The 13,082-nt window shown below is 43.6% G+C and overlaps 1 protein-coding gene across 2 annotated transcripts in view; it reads left to right on the forward strand.

Moving 5' to 3' along the window:
* Positions 1–13,082, forward strand: part of ttc7b (tetratricopeptide repeat domain 7B) — a 358,122-nt gene that overhangs the window by 135,011 nt on the left and 210,029 nt on the right. For both annotated transcript variants that reach the window (XM_068038566.1, XM_068038567.1), the window contains exons 9-10: positions 263–400; positions 12,287–12,370. In XM_068038566.1, coding sequence (XP_067894667.1) covers positions 263–400; positions 12,287–12,370 — 222 coding nt within the window. The remainder of the gene's footprint in view (positions 1–262; positions 401–12,286; positions 12,371–13,082) is intronic.

Below are 13,082 nucleotides of genomic sequence, written 5' to 3' on the forward strand. Positions count from 1 at the left end.
GCATCTGTGGAACTCACTGCATTTCCAGGAGAGCTGGGAATCAGACTGGGGAGGAACCAAAGGAAAGCCAAAACTGATGCTACTTTTCAACTGATCGAGATTTGTGCTTGACGTAAAATATTGTGATCTAAATTTTTAATCTTAATTTCTAGAGTGGCTGCAGTTCCAATTGTTTAGTTGAGCACGGCAAAAAAATTAAAACTTTGTTGAAGTGCTGAAAATATCTGTGTGGTTAGTGAATTTAGTGTGTCATCTTTTCCAGGCTAACAGGGATGCAGTGCTGAGCCGGATCCCAGAACACAACAACGATCGCAAAATCAGTTTACAGAGTGCCTCCATTGTCTACGATCTTCTAACGATAGCACTGGGAAGACGTGGTCAATATGAAATGCTGTCAGAGGTGAGTCCAGCCCAAAAGCCAGTTCATTTCTAGCTTCCCTTTGCATAACACTGCCACACAAAGGACCCATCAATACATTTCATTGTGATGTGGAGTATTGCCTACAGTTCATTATCCCCCATTCATTTTACTTCACACAAAATGGCGACATCCTCAGCAGTTTTAGAACATTAATTTCAGTGATAGGAATGACTGAGATAATATTAAATGTACAAATCTCTCTCTAGGAGTGGTTGAGCAGCATACGCTTCCACGCAGTTTAAGGAGTGAAGGGTACACGCAGTCTGTCCCTCCTCCCTTTCCACTTACCTTCACTCTTTTCTCTTCTGCATTCTTCCTTATGCTTCATTCTCTGCTGCCACTTTTCTTCCTCTGTTTACTGTGCACTCTCTCGTTATTTCCATTAACTTTGTTGTCTCCTCTCATTCTCCTCCCTTTCTGTTTTCATATTTCTCTTTTTTTCTCCCCCACCTCAGTTATTTTCTGTGTGTCCCTTTTCCCCTGCTCAAGCTGGCTCTGTCTCCATGTCTGAAATAAAAACAGAAAATGCTGGAAATACTTGGCAGGTCAGGCAGCTTCGAAAGATGAGGTTCTGTTCCTTGAGCTTGCATTGAGTTTCATTGGAACACTGCAATAGGTCGAGAACAGAGATCAAGGTGGCAAATTAAGGACACCAGAAGCATGGGGTTATACTTGTGAACTGAATCTGCTTTTGGTCTCCCCAATGTAGAGCAGACCACATTGTAAGCAGCGAATACTAAATTGAAAGAAGTACACAAATCACTGTTTCACCCGGAAGGAGTGTTTTGGATCTTGGACAGTGAGGAAAGAGGAGGTGTTGCATCTCCTGCGTTTCCATGGAAAGTTGCTGGGGGAAGGGGACAGGGTGTTAAAGTAATTGAGGAGTGGACCTGGGTGTTGCAGAAAGAATGGTCCCTTCGAAATGCTGGAAGGGAAGGGGACCGGAAAGGAAGATGTGTTTGGTGGTGGCATCACGCTGGAGGTGACAAAAATGGTGCAGGATGATCTGTGAAATATGGAGGCTGGTGTGGTGGAGGTTAAGGACAAGGGGAACCCTATCGTGGCTCTGGGAGGCAGGGAAAGAGGTGAGAGCAGAAGTGTGGGAAATGGGTTGGATGAGGTCAAGGGTCCTGTCAACCTCTGGGGGGGAATCCTCAGTTGAGGAAAAAGGGAGACCTATCAGAAGCGCTGTTGTGGAAGGTTGCATCTTCAGAATAGATGCATTGGAGACAGAGAAGCTTGGAGAATGGAATGGAGTCCTTTCAGGAAACAGGGTGTGAGGAAGTGTAGTTGACTGTGGGAGACGGTGAATGAATTCAGTAATGAATATTTGTTTATATGAATAGCCGATCCGCAGAAATAGCGACAGAGAAGTTAAAGAAGGGGAGAGAAGAGTCAGAAATGGGCCATGTGAAGGCAAGAGTAGGGTGGAACTTGGAAGCAAAGTCGTTAAATTTTCCAGTTCCGAGCAAGAGCTGGAAGCAGCACTGATGGTCATCAGTGTACTGGAGAAAAAGTTGAGCCAAGGGAGCCCGAGTAGAACTGAAACAAAGAATGTTCCACATATCCCACTAAAAGGCAGGCATAGCTAGGACCCATGTGAGTACCCATAATAACATATTTTATTTGGAGAAAGTGAGATGAGTTAAAGGAGAAGTTGTTCAATGTGAGAATAAGTTCAGCGAGGCAGAGGAGGGTGATGGTGGGTGGAGACTGGTTGGGCCTCCGTCAAAGAAGCAGAGAGCCCTGGTGGGGGATGGAGGGGTAGAGAGATTGGACATCCATTGTGAAGTGGACTGTTAGGGCCAGAAAATTGGCCTCAGAAGAGTCATGGATGTAGTTGGAAAGAGACTGGACAAGAGGAAATAAAATAAAGTCAAGATGGGAAGAAATCAGTTCAGTGGGGCAGGAACAGGCTGAAATGATGGGTCTACCAGGGCAGTCCTGTTTGTGAATCTTGGGAAGGAGGGAGAAGCAGGCTGTTCAGAGCTGGGGGACTGTGAATTTGGAAGCTCGGGGCGGGGCGGGGGGGGTGGTGGTGAGGTCAGTGATAGTTCTGGAAACAATGGCTCGATGTTTGGGGTTATGGCCCAGTATGAGGAAGTGTCAGAGAGTTGGCTTTTGGCTTCTACTATGTGGAGGTCAGTTCGCTAGACAATAACAGCTCCATCCTTGACAGCAGGTTTGTTGAGAATGTTAGAGTTGGACCTGAGATAACGGAGTGCAGTAAGCTCAGAGGGAGATAGGTTAGAGTGAGTGAGGGAGCAGAGAAATTGAGATGGCCAATGTCACACCGGCAGTTCTCAATGAACATAACAAGACAGGGTAAGAGGTCTGAGGGAGGGGTGCAGGTGGAAGGAAAATACTGGAGATGCGTAAACAGGTCTGCTGTGCGTGGGAAGGACTCGTGGCCAAAGAACTGGTCTTGGAGGCGAAGGCAACGCAAGAAGAGCTCGAAATTCATTGAGGTGGGAGCATAAAGGGATAACGGTGATGCCTTGGCTAAGGACAGATCATTCAGGGTCAGAGATGGGAAGGTGGGAGCGTATCGTGAATACATGACGAGGTGAGATTAGAAGAAGAGATGGGGTCAGAGGGAAGTTTCTTCCTGTCTGTCTGTTTTTCATTCTCTCTCCTCTTGCACCTCATGGTTTTTTCCTTTACTTCCCTCTGTCTGTTTTCCCTGACTGTTCCCTCCCATCTCTCCCCCTACCCCAACAGTAGGGTAGCACTGTGAGAACCAGTCAGTTAATGTGATAGTAAACTATGGATGGTAAACTATGCGACTTGAATATAAAGTACTGTAAAAATGAATGAATTAATAAATTATCAGTGATTCCTAAACTCCTCAACCTCTCTACCTCACTTTCCTCCTTTAAGGACCTTCCTTAAACTCACCTCTTAGACCAAGCTTTTGGCCTTCTCTTAACATTGGCACACATTTTTCCTTTCCTTGCTGTCAAGCCACCATGGGACATTTTTCTACATTAAAGGAGCTCTGTAAATGCATGTTTTTGTTTGTTATTTATAAATTATGAGGTATCATGAAAAACAAAGATATTTTTATCTCTGGGTCTGAATCCAGCCCAGTCTCATACAATGAAAATCTCCTTGTGCTATGTGTAATAATCTTGGACCATCTCAATCCAATTTCTAATGGCAATGGACCTACGCAATTGGGCATGATTGCTGATCTCACTCAAAAAGTCTGCAGAGTGGTTGGTGTGAAAATGGAAATAATATCTCACTGATGCAGTGAGGGGTGCCTTTAGGACTGGAGCTACAGTTAATTATCAGGAAAGAGTAGAAGCAGCTTAATTCTGTGTCTGGCTACACTGGACATAGAAACAGGTGTAAGCCACTTAGCTCCTCGAGGTGTTCTGCCATTGACAACAACAACTTGCATTAATATAGCGCCATTAATGTAGTAAAACACCCCAAGGCACTTCTCTCAAAATTTGATACAGCCACATAACGAGACATTAGGTCAGATTTGGTCAAAGGGATAGGTTTTAAGGAATGTCAAAGGAGGAGGGAGAAGTGGAAATGTTTAGAGAGGGAATTCCAGAGCTTAGGGCCTTGGCAGCTGAAGGCGTGGCTGCCAGTTGTGGTCCAAATAAGATGAGGGATGCTCAAGAAACCAGAATTGGAGGAGCACATATCTCTTGGAGGGTTGTAGGGCTGAAGGAGATTAGAGATAAGGAGTGAGGCTATGGAGTGATTTGAAAACAAGGATGAGGATTTTAAAATGGAGGCTTTGCTTAACCTGGAGCCAGTGTAGGTCACCGATGGGACCTAGTGTGAATTAGGACACAGGCAACAGAGTTTTGGATGACCTCAAGTTTACGGAGGGTAGAATGTGGGAGGCCGGTGAAGAGTGCATTTTTTAATTCATTTTTGTGGGATGTGGGCATCGCTGATTAGACCAGCATTTATTGCCCATCCCGAATTTCCCTTGAACTGAGTGTTTGCTAGGCCATTTCAGAGGGCTGCTGCACTTGTGTGGTTTGAATGTAACTTGTCGCTTATCGGCCCAAGCCTGAATGTTGCTTGCTGCATATGAACACGGACAGCATTAACATCACTGAATCTCCCACGATCAACATCCTGGCCATTACCATTGACCAGAAGCAGAACTGGACGAGCCATATAAGTGGCTACAAGAGCTTGTCAGGATTGCTTCAGTATTTGAGGAGTCGCGAATGGTGCTGAACATTGTGCAATCATCTGCGAACATCCCCACTTCTGACCTTATGAAGGAGGGAAGGTCATTGGTGAAGCAGCTGAAGCAGCTGGGTAGGTTTGTCCCGATGAGGCAGGGAAGGTATGGTAAGGTGAAGGAACCTTGGATGACAAGAGATGTGGAACAGTTAGTCAAGAGGAAGAAGGAAGCTTACTTAAGGTTGAGGAAGCAAGGATCAGACAGGGCTCCAGAGGGTTAAAAGGTAGCCAAGAAGGAGCTGAAGAATGGACTTAGGAGAGCTAGAAGAGGACATGAAAAAGTCTTGGCGGGTAGGATTAAGGAAAATCCCAAGGCGTTCTGCACTTATGTGAGGAACAAGAGGACGGCCAGAGTGAGGGTAGGGCCAATCAGGGATAGTGGAGGGAACTTGTGCCTGGAGTCAGAGGAGGTATGGGAGGTCCTAAATGAATACTTTGCTTCAGTATTCACTCGTGAGAGGGACCTGGTCGTTTGTGAGGACAGCGTGGAACAGGCTGATATGCTCGAACAGGTTGAGGTTAAGAGGGAGGATGTGCTGGAAATTTTGAATGATATGAGGACAGATAAGTCCCCGGGGCCAGACGGGATATACCCAAGGATATTACGGGAAGTGAGGGAAGAGATTGCTGAGCCTTTGGCGATGATCTTTGCATCTTCACTGTCCACTGGAGTAGTACCGGATGATTGGAGGGTGGCAAATGTTGTTCCCTCGTTCAAGAAAGGGAACAGGGATAACCCTGGGAATTATAGACCAGTCAGTCTTACGTCGGTAGTGGGCAAATTATTGGAGAGGATTCTGAGAGACAGGATTTATGATTATTTGGAAAAGCATGGTTTGATTAGAGACAGTCAGCATGGCTTTGTAAGGGGCAGGTCATGCCTCACAAGCCTTATTGAATTCTTTGAGGATGTGACAAAACACATTGATGAAGGAAGAGCAGTGGATGTCGTGTATATGGATTTTAGCAAGGTGTTTGATAAGGTTCCCCATGGTAGGCTCATTCAGAAAGTAAGGAGGCATGGGATTCAGGGAAAGTTGGCTGTCTGGATACAAAATTGGCTGGCCCATAGAAGTCAGAGGGTGGTAGTAAATGGAAAGTATTCAGCATGGAGCTCGGTGACCAGTGGTGTTCCACAAGGATCTGTTCTGGGACCTCTGCTCTTTGTGATTTTTATAAATGACTTGGATGAGGAAGTGGAAGGCTGGGTTAGCAAGTTTGCCGATGACACGAAGGTTGCTGGAGTTGTGGATAGTGTGGAAGGCTGTTGGAGGTTGCAACGGGACATTGACAGGATGCAGAGCTGGGCTGAGAAGTGGCAGATGGAGTTCAACCTGGAGAAGTGTGAAATGATTCATTTTGGGAGGTCGAATTTGAATGCGGAATACATGCTTAAAGACAGGATTCTTGGTAGTGTGGAGGAACAGAGGGATCTAGGGGTCCATGTCCATAGATCGCTCAAAGTTGCCACCCAAGTTGATAGGGTTGTTAAGAAGGCGTATGGTGTGTTGGCTTTCATTAACAGGGGGGTTGAGTTTAAGAGCCGCGAGGTTATGCTGCAGCTCTATAAGGCCCTGGTTTGACCACACTTGGAATATTGTGTTCAGTTCTGGTCGCCTCATTATAGGAAGGATGTGGAAGCTTTAGAGAGGGTGCAGAGGAGATTTACCAGGATGCTGCCTGGACTGGAGGGCATGTCCTATGAAGAAAAATTGAGGGAGCTAGGGCTTTTTTCATTGGGGCGAAGAAGGATGAGAGGTGACTTGATAGAGGGGTACAAGGTGATGAGAGGCATAGATAGAGTGGTTAGCCAGAGACTTTTTCCCCGGGTGGAAAGGGCTATCACCAGGGGGCATAATTTTAAGGTGATTGGAGGAAGGTTTCGGGGAGATGTCAGAGGTAGGTTCTTTACACACAGAGTGGTGAGTGCGTGGAATGTGCTGCCAGCGGTGGTAGTCGAAGCAGATACATTAGGGACATTTAAGCGACTCTTGGATAGGTACATGGATGATAGTAGAATGAAGAGTAGGTAGTTAGTTTGATCTTAGAGTCGGTTAAAGGTTCGGCACAACATTGTGGGCCGAAGGGCCTGTACTGTTCTATGTTCTATGTTCTGGTACTCTACTCTGAGGAACTGCAGTGATGTCCTGATGATTGACCTCCAGCAAGCACGACCATCTTCCTTCGTGCTCGGTATGGCTCCAACCAGTGGACAGTTTTCCCCCTGTTTCTCATTGACTCCATTTTTGCTAGGGCTCCTTGATGCCATACTCGGTCAAGATTCAGAAGAGGCTTAACAGGTTGAGAGGTTGTTTACCCTGGCTGGGGAATCTAGAACACGGGGGCACAGTTTTAGAATAAAGGCTGATCATTTAGGACTGAGATGAAAAATTTCTTTACTCAAAGAGTTGTGAATGTTTGGAGTTCATCATTGAATGTATTAAGGCAAAGATAGACAGATTTTTGGTGTCTGGGAATGAAGGGATATAGGGAGCGAGCAGAAAAGTGGAATTGAAGCAGAAGACCAGCTATGTTCATGTTGAATAGTAGTAGTCCTGACCTACATAAAAGTGAAAGTAGAGGCCGTAGCTTGAATAGATTAGACAATGAAATAAAAGCCACAGACTAACTAGAAGCATACGTCCTCATGATCGTGAAGTTTTGGTGGCTGCCAATAAACTTTAAGATAAACTAAGAGAAGCAAAACAAAAGGAATTGGGTCATTGGAGAGTGTTTGGAGTTTATTCTGAAGTACCAGATAAGGAGCAACCAGCTTTGTCTAGGTGGATTTGTACTGAAAAAGTCTTTGCAAATAGGATTTGCAGCTGAAGCGAGGTTATTTGCTAGGGGTTTTGAAGAGCAACCGAGGGATACCGATGTTAGATTGGACACTCCCACAACTGAAAAAGTAATCTTTAAAATATTTGTAGCCCTTTTGGCCACTTATTCATGGGAGTGTAGATCAATCAACATAAAAGCTGTGTTTCTACAGGGTGACACTTTTCAGAGAAAAGTGTTTCTGAAGCTGCCCTAAGAGGCAGCAAATGCAGGAGGAAAACTATGGAAACTAAATAAATCGTCCATGGCCTGAATGATGCTTCCAGAGTGTGCTATTTTTCAGTGAGATCTGTTTTGCTGAAAATAGATTGTGTTCAACTAAAAGCAGATCCCACATTGTTTTATTGGTATCATAAGGAAAAAACTTTCAGGCATCTTCCTGATGCACATTGATGATTTCTGATGAGGTAGTACTGTGGAATTTTAGAAATATGTTATTAAGATTAGGGCAGAATTTAAAATGGGGAGTCAGGCTTGTGGGGTTTTTAAAAAATATTGGTTTAGGTATTGAGCAGAGTAGGTGTGAAATAACCTTTAAATCAACAATCTTCTTGAGAGAGCATTACTCCCATCCCAATTAATTGATGAAGGGTCACTGACCCGAAACGTTAACTCTGCTTCTCTTTCCACAGATGCTGCCAGACCTGCTGAGTGATTCCAGCATTTCTTGTTTTTAGCTCATTTTCTTGTGTTGGAGTTAAGTACTACAATAAAACATTCTAAAGTAGTACTTTTCCCAGTTCTGATGAAAGGTCTCTGACCTGAAGCGTTAACTCTTTTCCTCTCTCCACAGATGCTGCCAGACCTACTGAGTGTTTCCAGTATTTTCTGTTTTTATTTGACTTCCAGCGTCCACAGAATTTTGCTTTTTACCCTAAAGCAGAGAATGTTTTAATGGCAAATAAAACACGTAGAAAATTAAATTTAGAGAAATGCACGCTCAAGTTCCCATCCTTAGGTGACCAAAGAACAAGGAATTTGTCATTTTTAATGATGCTTCACATACTAATCTTCCCGATAGGTTGGACTTGCTGGGCTTGTTTCACTGGAGTTTAAAAGAGTGAGGGGTCATTTGATTGAAGTATATAACATCCTGAACGGTGTTGACAAGGTAGATGTGGAAAGGATGTTTCCTCTTGTGGGTGAGTCCAGAACTAGGGGGTACTGTTTTAAAATTAGGGATTGCCCTTTTAGAAACATAGGAGCAGGAGTAGACCATTCAGCCCATCGAGCCTGCTCCACCATTCAGTATGATCATGGCTGATCATCCACTTCAATGCCTTTTTCCCACATTATCCTCATAAACCCTTACATTATTTGTATTTAGAAATCTGTCAATATTTGCTTTAAACATACTCAATAACTGAGCTTCCACAGCCCTTGGGTAGAGAATTCCAAAGATTCACAACCCTCTGAGTAAAGAAATTTCTCATCTCTGTCCTAAGTGGCTTCCCCCTTATTTTGAAATTGTGTCCCCTGGTTCTAGACTCCCCAACTGGGGGAAACATCTTAGCTGCATCTACCCTTTCTATCCCTTTAAGTATTTTCTAGGTTTCAATGAGATCACCTCTCATTCTTCAAGACTCTAGAGAATACAGGTCCAGCTTCCCCAATCTCGCTTCATAGGACAGTCCCGCCATCCCGGGAACAAGTCTGGTGAACCTTGGTTGCACTCCCTCTCTGGCAATAATATTCTTCCTAAGGTAGGGGGACCAGAACTGCACACAGTACTCCAGGTACGGTCTAACCAAGGTTCTATACAATTGAAGCAAGACTTCACTACTCCTGTACTCAAATCCTCTTGCGATAAAGGCTAGCATACCTTTAGCCTTCTTAATTGCTTGCTGCACCTGCATGTTAGCTTTCAGTGACTTATTGTCAAGGTCCCTTTGTACATCTACACTTTCTAATCGCTTACCATTTAAGAAATGCTCTGCACTTCTGTTCCTCCTACCAGAGGACAGAGATGAGGAGAAATTTTTTTCTCTGAGGGTTGTGTGACTTTTGAATTCTCTGCCTCAGATGGTGGTGGAGGCAGGGTAATTGAATAATTTTAAGGCGGGGGTAAATTGATTCTTGTTAGGCAAGGGAATCAAAGGTTATCGGGTAGATGGGAGTGTGGAATTCGAGATGCAAACAAATCAGCCATGATTTTATTGAATGGCGGAGCAGGCATGAGGGGCCGAATGGCCTACTTCTGCTCCTAAATTGTATGTTCATATTCCTGATTGCTCTTTAGTGACTGATAACAAATATATGTGGGCACCAGATGAGGACTGGATTAGGCTTGACCGAGGTACCCCATGGTGGAATAGCCAACCAGCATTCATCTAGGATCCGTATGCGCACGTTTTCTCTTAACTGATCATTGAACATTCATCAGATGAATGGACTCTGACTGATTTTGACCCTCTTCCTCAGGAGTACCGAGTCTACTTGTAGCGCTGGCCTGGCTGAGATCAAGAAACTCAGCAGAAGCCAGGGATTCAACCTTTCTGGATCATATGGCTTCATTATTACATCAGTGAATGAACTGCAAGTGTAAAGGGTTAAATCGCTAACATTGGCTGTTTACTGATCCCTCTAATGGACCTCATTCTGATGATTAATGTCTCTCTAGCTGAATGAAGTACAGAACATCAGACCAAACTGACCTGAGAAGAATGGCTGCAGTTTTATTTTTTAATCCTAAAGCAAATAATGATGACATGCAATAAAGCTGTAATTCGATCCAAAATCAACACCGAGTAGTTTTCTTTCCAGCCTGTACTCTCAGACAGTACCGACTGAGCCATGGTGAGAGGACTATTTTACATAAACCGCTAGTGCTGTTTTGGGGGATATGTCAAGAGCGCCCAAAAAGATCATCCTCCTCCTTTTTGACATTTGCCTGTCCATTTTTTTTATTTTTGGAGCTCAGCTATTTGCTTGCCTTTCTTTTACCCCATCCATTTCCTGAAGTTAGCATTACGGGAGGTGGAACCTGTTGCAGACTCTGGTAACATGCAAGATAAGCTTAGCAATAGGAAACAGAGAAAGGGCTCAGAGACTGATTGACGGTGGAGCTTGCCTGTCTGTTGCTAACCTCAGAAATTGTTTAATTTTAGCCATTTGAAAAAAGGAAAGGAAAATATTGTACTCCCCTAAACTTCTGTAATCTTTTCGCCTTATATTGTTTATGCTTAATCACATTCTTGGCCTTAATTTTGGTGCATCGATTTGATAAGCTTCACACTGTCACAATAAATGTACTGAATTTTGTTTTGCTCTTTACTCAAGCAATTCTTAGACCTTACCTGGAGTGGAAGTCTTTTTTAAGTCTTGTAGTTTTTTTGAGAGAATATGGAACTTTTTTTTCCCAAGATTAAGTACAGATTTGAGTCACCCAGTGACTTCAGAGGGCATACTACACTTGGCAGATCTAACGGTCTATGTACATCTGAAAGAATATATTAATTAGTTGAAAAGGAATACCAAAGGATACAGGGAAAGTGAAGGGCAGGATATCAGAGTAAATTGTTGCAGTTGAATTAAACTAGCACAGAGTGATGGGTCAATTAATTTTCTGATAATATCAGAAAGCAGCATTTGTGGAGTGAGAAACCGTTAACGTTTCAAGTGGATGTCCGTTCGTCAGAACCTTTCGTCAATGTTCTGATGAAAGGTCGTGGACATGAAATGTTAACTCTATTTCTCTCCTAACAATAGCTGCCAGACTTGCCGAGCATTTGCAGCAGTTTCTGTTTTTATTTCCTATTTCCAGCATCTGCAGTATTTTGCTTTTGTGTCATAAAGCAAGACCTCACTCTGGAGCATGTTTTGTGTTGACGAGCTGTCTCTGGACCATGTTTTGCTAGACTATCTGGAACATGTGTTGCTAGGACACATTATGTTATGTATTGGCAACTAATGGCAACCTTTCTGCAACAAAGATTTGCATCCATTGAACATCTTAAATGCAGTAAAACATCTTAAGGAGCTTCACAGGAGCCTTGACACTGAACCACGTAAGGAGATGTTAGGACAAATGACCAAAAAGGTGTAGTTTTTAAGGACAGTCTTAAAGGAGGTGAGAGAGGCACTGAGTTTTGGGGAGGGGATTCCAGAGCTTATGAAACAGGCAGATTAAGGCATGGCCACCAAAGGTGGAGTGATTAAAATTGGCAATGCACAAGAAGGCATAATTGGAGCAATGCAGAGCTTTTGCAAGGTTATAGGACTCGAGGAGGTTACGACGTAGGGAGGGGTGAGGCCATGGAGAGATTTGAAAACAAGGATGAGAATTTTTAAATCGAGCTGTTGCCGGAGCGGGAGCCAGTGTAGGTCAGCAAGCACGGCAGTGATGGGTGAACTAGATTTGGTGCAAGTTAGGATATGGGCAGCAGAATTTTGGATGTGCTAAAGTTTACGGAGGATGGAAGATGGGAGGCCAGCCAAGAGAGCATGGAATATTGAAGTCTAGAGATAGCAAAGGCATGGATGAGGATTTCAGCAGCAGATAGGCTGAGGCACGCTTATTGGGCTGCATTTTTACTGGAACTGTAGTATTAGTACTGGTCAGTTTTGCTCCTCACGAGTATTAAATTTGCTGAAGTCCATGGAGAAGGACGTGCCATTCCACTTTGTACTGGTCCGGTTGAACCTTGGGGTCCAGATTTACACTGCAGCCTCATTGGCTTCACATAGATGCGAGATTTCTTAGTCTGAACGCAACCTTTGCGAATCAGGAAAAAGTTGACAAGTGGACTGCTGTGATATGGAAGCAAATATGAGCAATGAAGATGTTTTAATATTTTTTAATTCTAGTGCTTGGAACGGGCAATGAAGTTTACATTTGAAGAATTTCACCTTTGGTACCAGTTTGCATTGTCCCTGATGGCTGCTGGCAAGGTGAGTACAAATAAAGAAAACTGAGTTGTGGCAACATACTTTTAATCGATTCAAACAAAATTGTAACTGCCAATAAGCTTATTTCCCATTAGTTCTTTTTTTCTGCTGCATTCCCTCAAAGAGTGCTGCACTGTCAAAGGCGCCGTGTTTTGAACAAGAGGTTAAATTGAGGTCCCGCCTGTTTTCTCAGGTAGCCGTGAAAGATCCCACAGCACTATTTGCAGAAAAGCAGGGCAGTATCCTAGCCAATATTTATCCCTCTAAACTTTACTAAAGCAGTTATTATGGCCATTTATCTCATTGCTTTTTGTTGGTCTTTGAAGTGCACAAACTATTCATTGAGTCGTGATAAAAATGACTTGTATTTCTATAGCGTCTTTCACAGTCACACAATATCCCAAAGCTCAGATGGAGTACTTTTGAAGTGTAATCACTCTTGTAGGAAACGCAGCAACCAGTTTATGCACAGCAATGAGATAATGAACAAATTGTTTGTTTTAGAGGTTGAAGGATAATTATTTATCAGGACACATGGGAGAACTCCCCTAGTCTTCGATTATGCTAATGGAATCTTTTATACCCACCTGAGAGGTCAGCAGGATCTCAGATTTAGCATCTGACCTGAAAAGCAGCACCTGAATGACATACATCTGTGGCTTATAATTCGTTTAATACCAAGTATAGCAGTTGGGGTTGAAACTGTAAAGTCGAT

The sequence above is a fragment of the Heterodontus francisci genome, chromosome 9 (genome assembly GCF_036365525.1).
Source record: "Heterodontus francisci isolate sHetFra1 chromosome 9, sHetFra1.hap1, whole genome shotgun sequence".
NCBI classification, from domain to species: domain Eukaryota; kingdom Metazoa; phylum Chordata; class Chondrichthyes; order Heterodontiformes; family Heterodontidae; genus Heterodontus; species Heterodontus francisci.